General features: G+C 40.7%; 1 protein-coding gene across 10 annotated transcripts in view; it reads left to right on the top strand.

Moving 5' to 3' along the window:
* Positions 1–21,513, top strand: part of LOC123969194 (VPS10 domain-containing receptor SorCS1) — a 171,478-nt gene that overhangs the window by 128,386 nt on the left and 21,579 nt on the right. For all 10 annotated transcript variants that reach the window (XR_006824669.1, XR_006824670.1, XR_006824672.1 and 7 more), the window contains exons 5-15: positions 4,084–4,157; positions 6,698–6,762; positions 8,157–8,275; positions 8,484–8,573; positions 9,670–9,849; positions 10,946–11,092; positions 12,003–12,105; positions 14,893–14,969; positions 15,786–15,877; positions 16,221–16,328; positions 20,084–20,201. Coding sequence is in view for 6 of the 10 variants with exons in the window: in XM_046046340.1 (XP_045902296.1) it covers positions 4,084–4,157; positions 6,698–6,762; positions 8,157–8,275; positions 8,484–8,573; positions 9,670–9,849; positions 10,946–11,092; positions 12,003–12,105; positions 14,893–14,969; positions 15,786–15,877; positions 16,221–16,328; positions 20,084–20,201 (1,173 nt within the window). In the remaining 4 variants the exon portion in view is untranslated. The remainder of the gene's footprint in view (positions 1–4,083; positions 4,158–6,697; positions 6,763–8,156; positions 8,276–8,483; positions 8,574–9,669; positions 9,850–10,945; positions 11,093–12,002; positions 12,106–14,892; positions 14,970–15,785; positions 15,878–16,220; positions 16,329–20,083; positions 20,202–21,513) is intronic.

The following is a 21,513-nucleotide window of genomic DNA, read 5'->3' as shown; positions in this document are numbered from 1 at the left end:
AACTTTATTTCCACTCAATATCAGCATATTATGTTACTGTGTCCTGCACTCTTGCAGGCTTAAAGGTGAACAACACGAAAACTCAAAATACTCAAAGAGATATATTTTGAGGTCTGGACCCGGGCAGCACAACACTCAAACTTCCCGGCATTAATCAAGATAGGGTCAAAAAATAACAAGGCAAAAGTCAGCAAATAATAATAAATAATATGCAACAAGAATATTGTGTCTTTTTTTCACACAATGCATGAGCAGAAACGACTGTAAGTGAATATTTGGAGGAATTTTCACTGAAACTGTAGCTCACTAACAGATTTACATCACAGTCCCATCCCTTACATGACGTTGTGGTAGAGCAGAGAAACTCCTTTAGCAACAGAATATGTGAGGAGCAGTGTCAGATTTCTTTCTTCCTGCCGCAATGAGACCGTACAGCTCCTCCTCGGTCTGGCTCAATCAGGGTGATCGCTCTCCCACCTGCTCTCTCACCCGTACCCTAACTCGCACGCATCATCTCCACCCCGAAACTGCTTCTCTTTCAATTTCCTCACCTCCTTTTGGCAGTGCTGCTGCATTTGTTGATTGAGCGGCCTTTGGAGGTTGTAAAGGCTGCTCTGACCCTTCCACCCCCCTCATCTCCCCCGTCTCCTGCTCTCTGCCTCTTCGCTGTCACTTGCTTGGCTACATACTAACTTGCTGTGGGAGGATAATTAGTCAGAGTGATTTCTTGCACACAAAACCCCACCCCCAGCCCCACCTCACCCTCTTTCACTTGCATCTGCTTAGCACAGCTTGGCATGGAAGTCATGGAACTCTGATCACCCATGCTGTTTGTCTCTCCCTGTTTCTCCATGAGAAAATACACATACCAGATGCAACAGTCACAGTGAATATATAGTTTACATATGCCCGTTATGGAGCGATCCAACGAAGCCGACACAATGTAGGACAATATGTTTCAGATAATGTCAGAACTGCAAGGTCATCACTCGCAGTACTTTACTGTGATGCTCAGAGGTGCAGGAAAATATCTGTCTAATTTGTATTTAAGCGATAATGAGCGATATATTAAAGTTAGCAGTAACTCTTACCTTTGTCAGTGAAATATACCAAAGCAACAAATAACAAATTCAAAGAATAATTAGCAAAATAAAATAATTATTGATTTGACAGCAGCGATAATCTGTATGGGATAAACAGTGGATCAGTTCTCAGGGGTATTTTTAAATGCAGGCCTATACTTCACCCTTCTGGATAGAGTAAAACAACACAATTAAAAAATAAATTAATATAAACAGAGTCACATTTTTGTTATCTGCTAATAAATGATTGTTTACACATTATGCATGGTTGCTCATGCTTAAAATTGAAAAAGTCCAACTTGAACCCCTATAAAAAGTTCTATGCCTCATTAAATTCCAGCTGTAAGCTATAGAGTAAACGGATTTGTCATTCTGCTTTGTCAGAGAATGCAGGTGTGTTTGGAGACAAAAGAACTTAGCAGAATATGTCGGTGGAATGCAAACTTTAAACTGTTTATTTGGGGCACCGTGACCACCTTTGCTGCACGTCATTGCTGATTTTTCTCTCTGGGTTTTGGTACTCATTGTAAACATTGTAATTATTTGGGCGAAAAACTCCATCACAAGCTAAAAATCACTCACAGTTGACACATTATCACGTCATGAAGTTGCAAACATGTCAGAAACGTGTTACACATCCAGCAGAAACACAGCAACATCAGCATTCATTTGGAGTCTTTTTGTGGCAAATTTACATACAGTATGTGAAAGTACACTATCAATGCTCTACTCCTGAGAAATATTACTAAGTCTTTAGCCACTAAATGCTCCACAGTGTTCAACAGCTATTCGCTGACTGAGCAAGTAGCTTATAGTAAGTTTATAGGGGCTTTTTTGGCTAAAAACTGCCTGCTGCATCTGGAATGGAGGTTGATGAAAGCAACGAGAGCTGTAACGGAGTGAGCTGGGGGGCAGAGGGTGCGGCTTCCCCGGGCCAACAGTTCTTTCCAGTTACAAAGGGGCCCACCTGGGACCCAATCTCCTGGACTGAACGTGCATTTTTGTTGTTCAGTTGAAAATTATGAATAAAGTTTGTTTGTGTATCTCGATTGTGGAAAAAAAGTCAGACTCAGACCACATCTGTCATCTGCAGTGACGATCCCCCACCGCTTCCAAGAGGTCCTTGCAGCAAACAGCACCAGCGTGGACACTGTGGCCTATTTATATAGTCGTTAATTCCACCCCGTTAGTATCACATTGACAGGGCCCCCGCCACTCTAAGCTTTGCTTTCACACCTTTTCTTTGAGCTGATCGAACACTGGTGTGGACCTAACAACCGCACCGAAGACAGCTTAAAGAGTGGTCTCTTCAAAGTGGACTCTGCTGCAGAGACATGACATTTTAGCATTTTTTTGTACTATTAATATATCTAACTGATGATCATGAAATCTTGTATTCATCTGTCATAATACAAATAATTTAGTAACCACATATGCACGTCAGCATGTATGCATTAAACTAAAACATTTACAGAAAGAGACTCAGATATTAAGCCCTTCTGTAAAACCAGTTAGGTCCAAGGGTAAAGTGTATTGTTGTGGTAGGATTATAACGAAGAACAGGGGTGCATGTTCAACATTAGCCAGGGGCAGTGCATAATTTGTAAATTAAAACCGAACTACAGGCGTGAAAGCAGTTGGGTGATGTTAAAGACCTTGCGCTCCTCCACCTTCCGTTTGAGGATGCCCCACAGACGCTCAATAGGGTTCAGGTCTGGAGACATGCTTGGATAATCCATTACCTTTACCCCCAGCTACTTTAGCAAGGCAGTGGTCGTCTTGGAGGTGTGTTTGGGGTCGTTATCATGTTGGAATACTGCCCTGCGGCCCAGTCTCCATGCTCTGCTTCAGTATGTCACAGTACATGCTGGCATTCATGGTTCCCTCAATGAACTGTAGCTCCTCAGTGCCGGCAGCACTCATGCAGCCCCAGACCAGGACACTCCCACCACCATGCTTGACTGTCCCCTCAAAATAACACATCACACAGCCATTAATGTCTAAACCGCTGGCAACAAAAGTGAGTCATCAAATAATCAAATATTTACAAAAATGTGAGGGGTGTACTCGCTTTTGTGAGATACTGTACTTTAATGTATTTTAATATGTTTTGTCATTTGGGTGAAACAACCCTTTAACATTCACTTAATTCATTCATTTAGTTAAATAATTCAACTTAAATTAGCTGAAGCAGGGACCTCTGAAATCTGAGTGGAACAATAATGGGAACATACTTGAACACTTGTGGGCTCTTATTTGTATGGACAGGTAGGTAGTTCCATTACACAGAGATGTTACATGCAATCTCCACTCTCTCTTTCTCTGTAGCATGGTAAAGTCTCAGAAATCCAATGATTTACTAGTGAACAATGGCTGTATTGAGACCACCCGCCATGCTTCGGTTCCTCTCCTCATCGTCCCGTTCACAAGCTTGTTACAACAAGGTGCATTTCTCTAGTACAGGAAAAGCTACACCCTGCACATGGTCCCATTCTTAATAGGTGTTCATTGTTTGTGTGTGTGTGTGTGTGTGTGTGGCAAAAATCTCTGCAAGGTTTCTGCAGTAATGGGTAGTTGTGTGCGGAGGCACACACTGCTTGCATCCGTAAATGTCCTTAAGCAATGTTATTCCTCTGCAGTGTTTGAATCTTATTCAAATCGTAATCTCATTTAGTGGATTCAAATAAAGAACTTGTTCGTACAGTGTGTGTGTGTGTGTGTGTGTGTGTGTGTGTGTGTGTGTGTGTGTGTGATACTGTGAGGGAATTCATCTGCCACCCGTCCTTACACTGCTGCTATTAAAAGGATCACTGAGGAACTAAGTAAATCAATGTTTGAAAACAAACCCCCAGAAAAATCCTGTGCAAGTGCACATCATTTCGAGGGCAAACACTGGATTTGATAATAGGATGGCTTGTGTCATCCAAAATGGTAAATGTGATTGGCTCTTAAGACGGTATGTGAATAAATACTCACCTGGTGCCTGGTTGTCTTACTACAGCTATACAGCTCGGTGGAGTTTGGGAGGAGGTGGCAGCTGGTACATGAGAGAGTGGCTCCCAATCGTTTCTACTGGTGAGTACCGAAATTTGGACAATGTTCTTCATAAAAAAATACGAACTTCATCTAAAATCACCCACAATTCAGCATTGGTTTTTGCTCTATTAACGCCAAGGCTAAATAAAAAAAAAAAAACTATTTGTGATTTATTAATAGTATGATATGGAATAGCATTTACCTAGCTATTATTTTTTATAAATTCAACTTGTCTATATCGATGACCTACATAGTATGAAACATGGCCCAAGCATATTTTTATGTATGTTATTCCTAAATGAAAATAGATGGATTACATTATGCTATTTTTTATGTTTTAGTCCTTTTTTCAACATCAAGGTAGGAAAAAAGTAAACTTTTAAATAACCCCAGTTTATATTCTACAGAAAATGTTATATATACATATACACATATATACAACAAAAACTACAACCTATTAAGTATGAATGAAAATTAATAATGAAAATGACTTAATTCAATTGCAATTTATCAATATAAAACTTATTAATCATTCAGCCCTACATCTGATTAATTTGGGTCATTTCCAGATGTATAGGAAAACTATCCAACATGTACTTCCTGGCCACAAACACACTGCCACATTGTTGTTACAAAACAACAATTTCCTGAAAGCTATCAGCAAAACTAATGTTGACCTCAAAGCCAAATGAAGAGCAGTTTTGACATTGTAAATGTTCTGGACAGACTACGTCATTGCCTCTCCACAAAATGAGGGGCAGATGAGCCAGGGAGGTTTTTTAAGATTTTCATTATTCATGTGTCTGACATGCCTGATCTTCTTCTGTGGCAGACAGTTACATTATGTGACTGGCAATATTCAGCTGTGGAGAGAGGCTTCAAAATCAATTTTGGGAGATGAAATAAACCATTTGAAGATTGAAATAATCTAATGGTTCCCCAACCGCAAGTCTTTTCAAGCCAAATTATGATATTATGTGACTATCTGGAATTATTGCATGATCATTGTTTAAAGTCTTTCAGATGAGGATTTAAACTAAACTTTAACGGTTACATTTAACATTATTGTCCCCTGGTTACCTATCTTTTCCTGAACTAAATGTTCTCACCACCACCACACAGATGCTGTCTAACTTAATGGAAGCATGTCTGGCCTCTATAAAGTAACTAACACGTAACAAAAAGCTTGCACCTCAACAAGCTGCGGCGGAACTGTCAGGGTAGTAACAAGCTGGGCAGCCAGGAGTGAAAGGAGCCTGGAGGGCTGATGCTGCAGAAGCTGTCAGAGTTCTATTTTGGGACGCACACTGTGCGGTAGGTGTGGTGGTAGCCCTGGGTAATGAGACTGCAGCGGCAGCTTATGTCTGCTGTGCATGTGGCCACCAAACATGCAAGGAAGAGGTGTAAGCTAATTTGCGATTTGGTGAACCTGGGCAGTGCTCACTCACAAAGCACTTGAACAAACAACAAACCCTTGAGCAAACTTTGAACAAACAGCACTCTAAATTCCACCACATTCAGCGATAAGCAGTTTGTGAGCTTAGCGGGTGCAGCCATCAAATGTTTTGCATATGACATTAAAAATCTCTACAGAAACATCTGGAGCTGCCTGGATGTGATATTTTTGCAAGGCAACAGCTCCATCTCATGACTAAGTCCTATACCAAGTCTCAGAGACCACACAGCGGTCCAAACCCGTGTTATACATACACAGAGACACAATGATAGGCCGTCAGCTTTCTGATCTTTGTCTCCCATCACAAAGGGTCGAAAATATACAAGTTTAAACCACCATATAGCTCCACTAACACAGAGAGTTATTCTGTGCCTGCCTCACACTGTTCTGGGGTACCTGAATGGATTATTAGGTGAAAATGTAAATGCGGTTCGGATAAGAAGGCTATCCTATTCACAGTTGTGTTTCATCTGGGAAATCACCAATACTCCCAATAAGTATATGATTAGAAGCTGTGGGGCTCTGACTGGCTCTAACTGTCTCTGCTTCTCAGTCCCCTCACACAGTCCTCTGTTATTTCTTTTTCCATTTATGTGTGGGCAACCTGTCGACACATTCTCTCTTTCTCTTCCCCATCTCTCTCCACCTCCCTGTTCTCTCTCCCTCCATGTGTGTGCTGGCTTTGCTTCTCCTCTGATCCCCCAGTCTTTTTAATACATATTTAATGCCCTAATGATTATATGCTATTCCATCTGCAGGCATCCCTACTGTAGTGAGAAAATCAATGGCCTTTCCTCTCCTAATGATGTCAGGAAACGTCTTTCTCCATCTTCCTTGGGGCGGGGGGGGGGGGGTCTTCTGTGGGGGCTCTAAACATTTAGCTCACACGGTAAACCTGAGGTCCATTTTCCTTACACTTTCAACTGCCATCCTCAATGAAGACAAAGTCACGGTAATTCCTGTGGCCAAGCACTTGACTTAACCTCGCTGTTGTTATAATTTTGTCTGACTTCGAAGCATGAGATCTTTCAGGTCAGACAGCAGCTAGCAGCAGTAGGTGGCATCTGCCCAAAGGCAAAAGACCAATGGCGATGTTCCTGAAACACATTTGTCTGCCTTTCAGGTCGAAAATGGGTTTGGACAAAGAGCCGGGCTTAATTCACCTGGAAACCAGCATCTCTGAAGGACGTGAGTAATTGAATTCGGAGTTCAGCGCTCTATTTTCTCGTGTCTTTGTACTGTACCGTGAGCATTGTGCGAAAGTAGAGAGGCATTTGGAGTTGTGTGGACAATTCTGCTGAAGGGTAATGCAAAGGGACAGTGGAAATGGCTGAGTCTGGGGACACACAATGACAATGAAGAGAAAAGTAATGCATATATTAGAATGCTTTTAAAAGCAAGTGATTTAGCTCAGTGGCGCTCTCGTAGGTAACATTATAGAGAAATATCACTCATCCTTCTGAATGACAATGAACACTGGGATATTGTGGGTTGATATATTGGATTTGACTTAAGTTGCTTACTGAGTCTAGTGTCAGAATCCTTAAAAAAAGTATTCTTTTAGTTTTTTCTCCATAATTTCCCCATTTCATTTTCTATATTAGCGTCTGCCCAAACTTACTTTTCAAGTACATAGTACAAATATATAATCTTAGATGAAATTAAAATTTAAAGGGGAACTCTTCTGATTTCACACTGAAAGATCAATTTCTAGTCATGGTGAATACTACTCTACCCTGTAAAAACAGTCATATAATGATGATGTAAGGGAATTATCTCGACTTGAAGTTACAACCTAAGGGAAATGGAGTTTGAAAGGCCAGGGTGTTAACCAGACAGGAACCTAAATTCTATTGGTTGCATCATTATTATTATTATTATTATTATTATCTTTATTATTATTATTATCTTTATTATTATTATTATCATTATTATTATTGTTATTATTATTATTATTATAGGAAATGTAGGATCCAACGCTTTTAAAGCTTGACCCATACTGACTGAAAGTCAGGATATCTCAGCCTCTGCTGCGTCAAATTTTATCGTTAAAAAAAATCGGTCTCTAGCAACACAGAATTGTTGGAGTACCCCTTTAGTGCTTGATAAATCCCCTATTCTTTCCCTCTCAGTTAGTTTTCAAAAAGCCTTCAAAGTAACAGTGAGACCTTTCTGTCAGAACACTCTCTTTGAGGCCAACACAAAAGAGAAAAGCCAATCATACAACCACACATAGCAAACATCAGTCCGGTCATGCAGCCAGAGACTATCACTATTGATCATGTGTGCGTGGAGGAATCCGACACATATTTGGCAGAGGCTAACATATGGAGACAGGCTCTCTCCTAGCGCCGCGATTGAAGGCAAAGAAAGCAATTGGCCTCTCTGGTCATCTGTCTTCCCTTCCGCCCGGTACCTCCCTTACTGGGACCACTTTATTGACACGAGTAATGTAGGAAGCCAAAAGAGGCTGCTTGGCTCTGGGTGAAGGCTGCCTTTCTTCATTGGCTAATACCAATGCTGATGCCATGGCTTGACGCGTGTGTATGTGTGTGTGTCTTTGTGTGTGTGTGGGGGAGCAGAGGCGCTGTATGTCACCTGCAAGCTCCAGAACTGCACAGATGCCAACAAGGGCAAACCATTCCCCGGATACATTGACCCCAATTCTCTGGTGGTGCAAGATGAGTATGTGTTTGTCCAGGTAGGTAATTGTCCAGTTTGCTCAGTGAAAAACATTAGAGCAGCGTATGAGGCAGAAAGTGCAAGGATTTTGTAGGAAATTTTCCAAGGTCATTCTTAGAGAGTTGTTATCAGGGCTGCTTTATGTGTCCCTAAGGTGATGAAAAATGCTTTATCTGTTTTTTTTCTGTCTCTATAATGTTTTCACTCAACGGTTTCATCACCATAAGGTGTCAACCGCAGGGAGGCCAATCTACTATGTGTCTGCTAAAAGAGATGTCTTTACACCCATGAAGTTGCCCAAGTACACCCTGCCCAAGGTAACAACCACCTCCTGATTAAAATGAAATGAACATGGACAGATACTTATGAGATCTTGATAATTAACACATAATTATTTGATCATTGGTAAGATTCGGTAACTGATCATGGGATATAATTTCAAATTTAGTTGTAGTTTAATGCTGCACACCTTTGAAGTTCTCTGCATTCAAAGGCATATAATATGCTTCCAGCTCTGTTTGTTACGTGGGTTAAATTTGCAGTATAGCACCTGTTCATTGTTGGCCCTGCGTGACATTCTCCTTGTTATTTATGGGCAAATCAAGGCCAGAAGTAACCCTCACAGTGTTTCAGGAATTGTTATTCCGCGCTGCTCCGTGTGCGCATGGCCTAGCTTGTCACGTCCCCATTGACAATTAAACATGTTTTATTCAATCGTGCCCTAGGCGCCCCGGTTGCTGACGGCTCACTGCAAGGTGTTATTGGCACAGTCAGAGGTAGATGAAGCACACAGCCAAACAGCATGGCCTCTGATGCATAATCTCTGCCCAGCAAGCCTGACATAGTGTCAATGATCGTAGTATCCTCTAAGTTAAAATACGCGAATACAGAAGAGGAAGCAACTCTGATGATTGAATATGATTAAACCCAGCAGGAGTGTGAGAAAATGATTCAATCTAAAAGTTTGTGTGTTTCTCATTGAGACATAAGAGATCGTGTTTTTGATTGTTAGGAGCAAATTTAGGCTTTCAGAAATGTCAACTGTAAATGAGAGTGTATTCAGGTAAGCTGCTTATTTATTCCATTTATTCACATTAACTCCATTTCAATCTTAGAATAAGTGAATGTAAATGTTCTACTTTTTAAGAGGAGTATTTCATGAGCTTTTTTGCCTTTTATTCAAAATAACATATATATTATACATATATTGTGTTGGAAACTACAATTCACTATTGCACGAACATATGACAGGGCATAGCTGCCACCGGCACAAATAAACATTCTGCTCGGCTTCTTGTTAAAACACGAACCTTTCTCATTTTAATGAGGTTCTTTTCATGTCATAACAATATATCTTTCATGTTGTAATGACGTTATAATCCTATACTGGCGTTACCTTTGCCTCTTTGCCAGGACCTGCATGTGATTAGTACGGATGAAAACCGTGTGGTTGCAGCCGTACAGGAGTGGAACCAGAATGAAACCTACAACCTGTATGTGTCAGACACGTCGGGGGTATACTACACCCTGGCTTTGGAGAACGTGGTCAGCAGCATGGGCCCGGAGGGCAACGTCATGGTCGACCTCTATGAGGTAAACAAACATGGTAGCAAATGATGATATACAGTCTGTGCTTAAAGTAGCACAGTATCATGAGGTGCTGGAAGTTGATTGACTCTGCTTTAGTTTTGGATTGGTTTGCTGTAGATGAGGCCTACTCTCCCCAAAGTCTGCAGTATTCATTTTGGCCAATTTCTTCTTTTTAAATAACAGTATCAAATAAAGACCTGCTTGTTGAGTTCCTAGCCCACAGGTTTATTATGAGCACCAATCAATATTTAAGAGCTAGGAGGCAGAGATGATGAAATGTAACTTGTTTTGTCATTTTGGAAAAGCTGTTGTAGGCCTACAGTCTTCAGAGCACATTGTGTGAATACGAAGCAGTTTCAAAGTGCTGACATCAACAAAGGCAAGAGAGGATTGTGCCAGGGATATAGATTTTTGGGAGGCTGAGATTATTTCTTTCTTTGATGAATAACTGCAGATATTACTTCACAAAATGCACCTAATCCAAAAAGGGAAAATGCTGGCTAATGCTGGGGGTCTGTAACTGGAAGGTATGCAGGTATGATTTTTAAAGACATATAAGCACCAAACGTAGGAGGAATTTATATCTCTGGATCAAACATTTAAGCTGCTGATGATGCTGCTCATGTCTTGCTGTGGCCTCTGCGATAGAAATCAAATCCACTGTCTTGATTGGGGTCGCCACCCAAAAAGAAGGATATGCTAAATCTCTCCTCGAAGGGAGACTGAAGTATCTGTCAATTACTAAACTGGAATTTCATTGCCTGATGTGATTGTCACTGGCTCAGTTCAGTGTCCCTGAGCCACTCCTAGGGGCCTCCAACAAAGAGTGAGATTCATTTAAGGCACACATTGATAACTCAAAAGTCACCAGACAGTCTATCATTTCCCACTCAGTGCTTGGTGCTGCATTTGGTTTTGTTGGGAATACGTAAGAGGTAAGTGTGCGTGGCTGCATCGCCACGTGGCATGTGAGTATTGCATTCATTTTCTGACGATGACGCTGATGATACGGAAATGCCTAATATCTTTACTGCAGGACATGTAGAGTTTGCTTCCATTTTCATTGGAGTTGTGAGCCGTTCTCTTTCTCATTTCCCAGGTAGCAGGACTAAAGGGGATGTTCCTAGCCAACAAAAGGACAGATAACCAAGTGAAGACGCACATCACCTACAACAGAGGCAGAGACTGGAGGTTACTGCAGGCACCGAGCAAAGACCTGAGGGGCAACAGCATCCACTGCGTGCTAGTGAGTGTCTGCGTATCTGCGAGTGTGCATACATGTTTTTATATGTGTGCGCTTCCATCAAAGAGAGGCCTTGACAGAAGTTGACTGATCCCAGCAGCAATGAGAGGCCGAGCTCAGAAAGAGCAGCGCCCGTCAAAGCTGAGTGCTCTGAGGCTGCTGAGCTGAAAGGTCAGCCATTTTGATTCAGTCCAATAAGCTGACCTCCCATTTAAGAAACACAGAGAGAAAGAGGTGAAAAGCAGACACTTCTTTTTAGCTTCCTTTCTTTCTGAAAGCCTCTGAAAGTTGCGTACTTCTCAGAGTCTAGTCGAGCTGAGTTTTCACTCAAAAGCCAAAGTTGGACATTTGAAGTCTAACAGTGTTTCTTTTTAACTACAGACGTGGTGCTTGCTCACTTCAATCACCCTCTTCTAATGTGTGCTTAAGTGAAAAAGTAGGCTGGCTAAGATGACAGTGTAGATTTGATGATTTGTGTCGTACTATACTGAAGCATACTTCAGCACATCATCTTCAAGGCGCATTAGCACATCCTCTCCTAATATGACTTTGTATCAAAAAGAATCACCCCTTTTTGATAAACCAATTAGCAATTCTGTGGCATGCCTCGCCTTCTACCCATATTATACAGTCATTTGCCAGGAAATGTCAGAGTTTTAATAAACCTCTAAACAGCCCGTCACAACATGGCCTGCACCACTGGCATTTTGCTGGGTCGTAATGAGAATTGTGCCGGTAAAGGTTAACCCAATCAAAATTAATGGTGAGACCAGCCAATGGGGAAATGGTGTTTGTGATCAAACTTATGGCTTGGGAGGGTTGTGCATCCGTCTCGATGCAACAGCCGTTTTATTTAGAAGTGTCTTTTTTTGAGGGTGATAGTTCTGCTAATTGAGTTTGTGATTTTCTGCAGCCGTACTGTTCATTACATCTTCATCTTCACGTGTCTGCAAATCCCTACACATCTGGAAACATAGCCAGCAGGGACTCAGCGCCGGGGATCATTGTCGCATCAGGTGGGTGAGAGGGAATCTCTTTTGAGTGACATGTTGTTTCTCTTTTCCCTTTCTTCTTGGAGCTTGAGGGGGTTTCTTTAAAAACCAAGTCCCTGTTGAAACTCCTTCTAATCTTTTTGCTTTATCTATTACAAAGCAGTTAATAAATAAACTCTGTGGATTGTTTGGATATAGTTCATGACTAATAGAGTAAAACCTCTATCAGGTGCTGATGGTGTTTTTATAGTCACCGGATTATAGCAGACTTGTATTTCACCATTAAAAATGAAATACACACATAATATAATATATATATATAAAATAATGTTAAGATAATACATCCAATTGAGATGTGAAATGAATTCTGTATTGTATGGTTTGCTTAAATTTCTTTCAGCACAAGATGACAAAGGAGACTACCCATCTGTTTTTCTCCAAGTCATTTCTTATTGGCAATGGCATTCTTAATCGAGTATAGTTTACCTCCTAGTCTATCTCTTTTTTGGAGTTTCTTTTCTTCATCCATCGAAGCATCAGATGGTGTTGTGCTAACTCAAAGAGACAAAGACCACAAAAATCACTTAGACAGACAAAGCCAAAAGAAATCTGCCTCTTTCAGTCAGTTGAAATCTTGGCACTCAACATTTCAGTGCAGTGGCGTTTGCAGTGTGGCACTGCAGTTCTCAGCGCTACGTTCTTCTGTACAATTGCATTTGGTTGATTGCAGGTTTTTGCTCTTTACTTCTGTTGTCAATGGTTTGTCCCTATTCAGCATGAGTATATGACTCCCACAGGCATCTGACAACATGAATGTGTCACCTCACCTTTGAACAGGGGCAAACAGAACAGAAAGCCAGAGCATCAAAACTATATAATCTTCATGTCTCAGAGCATCATTGTTCCTGAGAACGCAGGATAGAAAGCAAAGACTCATTGACTCAGTGGGGGGGGGACAAAGAAACGGAAGAATCAGCAGCCCCCCAGATGAATTCACACCTCAGTGATATTTACTCCCACATGGACCGGCACTGTCAATAACACAGCACACGCCTCGGGTGTCTGGAAGAGGCCAAGATTATGCTCAAAGTATTGGTGTCTGGACCTTTGTGAAACATTGTGAATTAAAGAGGTTACAGGGATGTGGAAATAGAACAATCGACTGATTTTGTTTGTTTCTTAGTGTAGTAGTTGTTTTAGCTCCCACTTGAGAATGGTTGCATGGTCTCAAGGGAATATTCAGCTCTTTCACATCCTGGGCTTAATGGAGACCTATTATATTGCTTTTCCAGGCCTATATTGTAGTTCTGTGACTCCTATGGCAGCTTTGCATGATTCAAAGTTCTTATACTGGCTCTTCATATAGGCCTTCACTTCAGCCCCTGTCTGAAACAAGCTGTAGATGCTCCTGTCTCTTTAAGACCCCCCCCCTTGTGTTGTGACGACGGTCAAATATATTGATCCACCATTATACAGCCGCTGGTACGGCCGCTAGTAAAATTTACTTCAAAGCACGGGGAACTTCCTGTCGGCTTAGAGGCATTGCAGGGCCAAACAGCTGACCAATCACACCGCGTCACCTCAACGTGTAGTTACATTTTTGAGGAAGTGCACGTCGTTTTGCTCATAGGGATTTTTTTTTTTACAAACTTTAACCTCATTATTAGAAGCTTTGGCCATGTTTAACATTAGTGATGTGTGATACCACTTAATTCCTATGGAGTAATACCCTGGCTGGTATTGCCGATACCAATACCAGTTCTTTTTACATATTTTATTTCTAGTTTAATTAAATTTTTTTTTTTTTTTAAATTCCAAAAAGAAAAATAAAGTGTACATGGGATTCGTGCAAAATCACGTATTGCATATAGATATTTTGCATATAATACATACAACATATAATTTGCAATATGGTAATAATGGTGTGTGAACTAGATGTCTGCGTGTTGATAATATGCTCTCATAATGTTAATCCAACACATCTTTGTAGTAACGTCCATATTGATTCCACATTCCGATTTAAGAGCACATGAATACACACTGAAGACGGATGAATGACTTTACAGCTCTGGAAATAAGATCATCCAAGGAGCACGTGAATGCACCGTGAGCCGCTGGTTGCAATTCACAACCCTCACCACTAGATGCCACTAACACTAATATACTGAACTTTTTGATATAGAATAACTGATAGTTTAGCTCAGTACATTTTCCAAGTAGCTTGCCCCACACTGGTGCTATGTTGTATACACACCACACCTCTATATCACTGCAGCAAGGTGAGAACCTCAACCATTGGAGGTCAGCAAAATTGAGATTTTTGGGTAGTGTTATGCTACTCTCTAAATGCAGCGATTGTAAAGCAAACAATTTTTCTAGAAGAGTTCAGACAAGGGGACAACCATGGCTCTGAAACACTTTACGGCCTTGTGTTAAACCACCTGGCACCAATTACAGGCTAAATCAAAGCAATTACAGCCTGCACAGCATTAGGAAAGCTCGTCTTAATATGGTCAGAACTGCTGAAAGATGAATACAGTAATCTGAATTAATTGCTTAATTTAGGAGTATGGGCAAATGTCGCACTGCACAGTAGGACTTCTGGAGCACTGTAATTACAGCTTCAGTCTGCAGCTGCAGGCTGGAGTGTCCTGCTGTACAACCACTGCCCATCTAAAGGCTATAAATTTGGGATATTTATGATTTCAAATAGACTTCATTTCCTGTGTCCGCATTATGCAGTTTCTAACCTTAAACAGTTACTGATACTTTGTCTTCTATGTGTTCTGTGAATTGCTGCCTCACCTCCAGGCTCCATTGGTGCAGAGCTGACCACCAGCAATGTCAGTGTATTTATCACCTCGGATGCAGGAAACACGTGGAGACAGGTGAGGGTACTTTTTTTATTGTAATAATGTCCTGCTGTTAAAATTGAGTTGGGGTGGTAAATTTATCAGACTGTCAAAATACAAAATACATTTTTTTTCATGTTTGCTAATGTAGTGGGCCCTTATATATAATTATATATATACTATATATACGCTGTATACTGTATATTAACTTCTTAGGGAAATTACATTATTATTTCAGTCAGACTTTAATTATTAGTGTCAACTAGTCTGTCAAGAGACTGGCTTCGTGCAAATATACATGAACACTGCAGTAAATGTTATATTATTATTACAGACTCACACCTGATAATTCATTTTTCCAGTGATGTACCCACTTGAATCATAGCCACTCGACATATGGAGCGCCATGAACTGAATGACCTGCCATCCTCTCACTGAAAATATCCTCCTCCTCACTCACTCACTGTCCCTGATTTTATCATACAAGCTTTTAATCCTCACACTCTAGCCAGTGTTTTTAAGTTCGATCATCAATCATCAAATGAAATCTTGAGAGACATTTGATTCAGTCCCTGCATGTGCCGGTGGGAGGCCCTTACCTCACTTGATCCTGGCGTTGTTAATTTATGGGGGCTTGTTCCTAATTAAACACTGCAATGAAAAATAATTATTCGGAAGCTGATGTAGCAAGTTCTAACGCTGATGTATTCTGTCTGTGTTTGTGTGTGCGTGGTGTATTATTACTTTGTAATTCTGGCTTGAATGATACAGGGTGGGTGTGTGCAGACGTGTGTTGGACATACACACTGGTAACAAGCCACAGCAGAGTGAGCTCTTTTTTTGTCCCTGCAGATCTTCGACGAGGAGTATGCAGTGCTGTATCTCGACCAAGGAGGAGCCTTGGTCGCAATAAGACACACTCCGCTTCCCATCCGACACCTGTGGTGAGTAATTATGACACAGACGCCATTTGTCACAGCATGGCTAACTCCCTCGCAGGAAGCTCCAAGTCTTAAGTTAGTTAAACAAAGGTGAATTAGTTTGTCTTCAAACTGGGGGACAATATCATCCTGGCTGAAAAACCCACGAGCCATGCAAAATACTGCTTTGACAATTGTCAGTCAATTTCACCTTTCCATGTTTGAAGCCCTAATTAGTCTAGCTTCTACTAATCAGTGTTCACTGAGCAGAGCGCCTCAGCCCTGTGCGGAATATGAAGTAAAGTTGTTAGACAACTCCCAGGGTCATTAGCTTGGCGCCTTCTGCAACAGCTGTCTGTGTTCCCAGGTTGAGCTTTGACGAAGGACGGCAGTGGAACAAGTACAGCTTCACCAACACTCCTCTGTTCGTGGACGGCGTGCTGGGAGAGCCTGGGGAGGAGACTCTCATCATGACGTGAGTGACAAACATTTGTCAACATTGAAACCTTACAATCACACAGAAAAAGCAGAGTAACAACAAAAAGCCTCTGCGTGGTTGTATGTATGCACACCGTGTGCATGCTCTCTGCCTCAACTCGAGCCACTGCTGCTTGCATCTACACCAAGCCTGCTCGATTCAGCATTCCTGACTGCCTGTTTTCCTTTTCATGAATAAAAAAAAATTCTCCCAAGGTCTACCCAACATCAGAACTGGCTGTCTCCAGATTATGATCACAGGAGATCAATGCTTTGGCAGCCAGCGACAGCGTGACTGTCCATTTGAAGAATATGAAGGAAAATGATCAAAATGATAAAAAAAAAAAAACCCTGAGAAAACAGACAAGAAACTTTGCTTTAGAAAAGTTTTAACAACATTAAAAAGTGGGAAGAACAGTGAGTATGATTTGGTGTGTCCTCAGAAACCAGATTTATGAAGATTCCTTTTGTGTTCTTTCACATTTATTATTAGAATTGCCCAGAGCTGGTGTGCGTGCATATGGTATGACACAGCACTACCCCTTATTGCAGCAGAGACTTAGGACTTTGGAATGTGTTACCAAAGGGTTTCCACAGCCATTACATTAATGTTTCATGACACCTGCCATAAATGACAGACTGACATTTGGCTCTGTAGTCAGCTCTACAGGAGAGTGATAGGGCACAGCTGGAGAGACAGAGAGGGGGAGAGGGAATAGGAAAATGCACAGCAATAGTCTGAATGGAGAAGAAAACCGAGGTGGGGGAAAAGGGGCAGTTTAAAGACAATCCTGGCAAGTTTGCACTGAGAATACGTTTTCGAGCACTGAGCCGGCAGACACGCCATTAGTTTTCATAAGACCATCATGCGGTGTTTTCTTATCAATTTGTACTAATTTTTACAGTAAGTGTCTGTCATGGCCGGGTGCCTCGGGAGCTAATTGACAGATTGATTGTGATAAATATGTTGTGGTATGAATGGTGAGTGGGTTCAGTGCAGAGAAACACACCCACTCAATTTGGCTGGAGATAGAATATTTTTCTGGTTAGTCTTGTAACCTTGGATTCAGAATATTGATCATGGTTAGCTTTCATAGGAAATAATGCTTTTCACTAACAAAATGTCAGTTCAAACTTGCTATGGGCTACAAAAAAGATGCAAAATTAGGTATTGTATTCAATCTTTATGGGTAAAGCTTTTCCATATTTATTTACTGTTAACCCACACATGTAAAGCCCAAAATCAACAAAGTTATGTGTTACTGCGCTAGTATACTCCTTAAAATTCCTTGTCTTAAGGTCAAACAGCTGAGAAGAAAAACTAATCTCAACACTTCCTCAACTTTTAATTACTAGAAAAGGCTCAGTTATTTACTAAAAAAGCTGGGCACTGTGGTTTGAAGCAAACATTAACCAAACAGGAGGAAATTGTGCACTTGTTGGGGACTATTTTCAGCTAGGGATCAATACACATTTGGTCTTCTAGTGAGTATTAATGGCACTGGAATGGTGTATGTGGGATCAACTTAACCTTTGTGTGGACGATTAATCAAATCGCAATCACGATGTCGTCATGTGCAATTACATAACCGCAAAACGGATACGATTTAATAAAACAGGGTGAAGATAAGGAAGGTTTGGGTTTAGCTAGCTGGTCACTTAACATTAGCTGTATTGGTGCCTTTGGTCGTTCAACATGTTCAACTTTTCATAAAGCCGACATGCTTGTCAGTCACTTTTTGTCAACCGACCAATTACAGCCTAGATGGGGCAGGGCAATAAAAACGTTTGACGTGCTACGGCAAATCATTAAATGTTGAACAATATGATTATTGAATTAGTAAGTAGCATTAAGAAATTAAAGACCAATGTTGAGCCTTTTGCTTGCACCAGGATTACATTTTAAAAAACAACCGACAGAAATGAAACAGCTGTAACTGGATTTGATAGTCAACTAGTGTTAAAATAATATACTATTATATGAAATTCAAATGAATGTAGTAATAAATATATAATTGTTATAGGTTACTAACAGTATACCTTTAACTCAACATTATACTCTTTATTATAATATTATACTAATACACTCATGTATACTAGTTTCTCTTCCAGGTTGCAGATAGAGCCTCTGGACAGATGTAAATTGTAGAAATTTCAGGATGACAGTGTGCCAATATGTGCTCCTTCTAGCCGCCTCCTCCGTAGAGCAACACGGTCCCCTTGTTCTGTTTTTTGAACGTGTTGCACAATTCAAATTCCACATTGAGATGCAAAATAATAACAGTACAGTAGTGGTAATAATAGAAATACAGGATTACTACAGTAGACAGCAAACTTTAACACCAACATACTGTATGAGCAGCTACACAGTCAACAACAGCAGCTACACAGTCAACAACAGGAGCTAATGTATGAGAACTGAAGAAGATGAAGAGGGAGAGACAGCACCTGGATGCGGGCGTGAGATGTGATCTATGGCTAGTTCATCTTTGTATCTATTAATGCATTGAAGAGACAGATGTTTCATAGAGGAGACGAGCGTCTGTCTTTCACTGTTAACTGAGTCCAGTCTGCCGTGTATTTCATACAATTCCATGATAAACCACACAACTGTAGAGTAACATTAGGCTTCATGATCAAGGAAAGTTTTTATATCACATCCACATTTCTGTCAATATCCACAAGCTCGTCAACACATGATCTCTCTAGCTTGACAATGATGATAGCCGATAGCCAGCCTGACTATGGGTTCTTGCCTTATTTATTCGCTAAATTTAGCCTACTTCTCTTCTTAGAAGTGCACAGTCACAGCATTGACACATCAGGATGTGTTCGAGAAGTCTCCTGGTTGGGCGGTGCTAGATTTGTTTCAAACTATAGTCATATGTAGCCCGGTTTTCCAGTGGTTCATAGCAGGCTCTAACCACCACTGGTTATGTGCGCAGCGTTTCACTTGATGTTGCCCAGTAAGAATTCAGAATCTCAACAAAAGACACTGGTGTCTAAAAACTGTACTGGGGCCATCATCATGAGGGGCAAATGGCCAAACTAAGAGGCAATGGGGGCCAACACATTGAACCTTTTACTCAGTTGGATAGAACCTGGAGGTGGATTACAGGAGGAGTTCCTACCTCGTGTCTTGTCTGATGACCTTGGGACAAGGGTCCTCCACGAGGATCGATCTGATGACTTGGGGCTCCGACTACATGGTTGAAGAGAGAGAGAGAGCCAGGAAAGCATGGTGTTGTTTGATCTGGTAACGCTCAGAGATCCGATCTTCGAGTTTGGCAATTTTTTGACTTAGCCACAGGCATCCAGAGCAGTCTGGAGGAGAGCTGAGTGGTAACATAAATGTAAAAATGTAACTGCTAGGTCAGTTGTAGCAATGCTACTACAACAAGCCGAAAACAGAGCAGGATCTGTTTACTGAATTGTCAGGTGCAGGATCTACTGCTCAAGTAAGGTCCACCTAATTGATAACCAAAATATTGATGAGTAATAGAAATCAATCATAGACATCGCATTATAAAAAGCACTTAAAGCTAAAAAGCTGTTTTGTTGTTGTTGTTTTTTTCTTTCTTGGGCTGATCAAACAAAATATATCTTACTGGTAAGATGATTAATTCATTGTTGGTATTGGTCTTCTTGTGGACAGAATATCACCAGCCTATTCCTTTAACCTCAGCTCTACTGATTATTACCTGCAGCATGTTTTGTATGTAACAAGCAGCAGCATGCCTGGCTGTTTTCCAGGATATTCGGCCACGTCAGTCATCGCTCAGAATGGCAGCTGGTGAAAATAGACTTCAGGTCCATCTTCAACAGGAGGTGTACAGAGGCGGATTATCAGACGTGGCACCTACACAACCAGGTACGGTCCGTGCCGGCATGGAAATAAAGACTAGATTTGTTTATCATCCTAAACATCATCCTACATCCTAAAAAATGTTTTTGACTCTTGGTGGAGAAATCTACACCTGAAGCTTAATTGGAATTGAACCTCACACTAGATTAATTTGCTCTTTTAATGTAGAGGCTTAACAATCAACATGAGGTTAGTGCAATATGAAATTTTGGATCAAATTACCATTAAAGCAAGTGATGCATCACAATAGTGATTGTATTTTTTTTTTCTTGTAAGAAAATTAAAAAGATCGTACTGCTGTAAATAGTTTATTGTTCCACACAATCCCTTGGTCACTCAGTCAGTCAGTATGTCATCATAGCAAAAACTGGATTTACTTAATATTGTGCAGTAATTTAAACATTTGAAAATACTTACAGATCATCATCATTTTGCAATATCACTGACAGGTTATACAATTACTTTTTTTTTTTTTTATAAAACACTACCTAGAGTTGTGATATCTCTGTGATGGTCAAGTAATGTGCCATGTAATGATTATTGTATGTGTGTATGTTTATAGGATTGTTTCATGAGGTCTTAAGGTCTTAAAAAGTGCTTAATTCTTAGTTATCAGATGTTATGTTAAATCTCGATCAGAAATTGTAAATAATAATAATAATTGTGAACTTTGGCTGACAAGGATGGATGAGTTGAAACATGTCAAACATGTTAAAGACCCCCATGAAGCTGGTGGACATTTCACTTTTTGGTCACCGTTGGTGTCTGTAATCACTCCCTTATTCACTCATTCGCTACTTGCTATATATCCAATCCACTATTATATAATACTCAGTAGTAGTACAGTGAGCAGGAATGAGCACTTGTGAATCATCCTCATTGTCTATCTATAAATAGTGTGCACTGTGTAATAAATTGGGAGGGATTTCAGATACAGCCTTTGACATACATGTACAGAACGTATCAGCAGAACGTAGTGTACAAGCTGTAGATGCCACATTCTTGTTCCATTGTGGGAACTGTTGAGGATGATGTATAGTGCACATGGAATTCAGACACTCAAATAAAATAGCAGAAAGTAAATATAGTCCTCTATGCAACACACTGGGAGTGATTTCAGACACAGCACATTTCTAATGTGAGCACTCTTAGCTTATGGCTGCACCTCCATTCTGCTGCATAAACAAACCCCCTAAAGGGGATTAACATTTTCATAATTAGCTATTATTATTTCAAAGTAAGATGAAGATTCATTCATAGAAAATTAAATACTCTAAAGTGTGTAGGGCTCGTCTTTCCTGTAACACACACCTCCTAA

This window comes from Micropterus dolomieu, linkage group LG04 (genome assembly GCF_021292245.1).
Source record: "Micropterus dolomieu isolate WLL.071019.BEF.003 ecotype Adirondacks linkage group LG04, ASM2129224v1, whole genome shotgun sequence".
NCBI lineage: Eukaryota > Metazoa > Chordata > Actinopteri > Centrarchiformes > Centrarchidae > Micropterus > Micropterus dolomieu.
The sequence above is the reverse complement of the archived record's forward strand: the minus strand, read 5'-3'. Positions and strand labels throughout refer to the sequence as shown.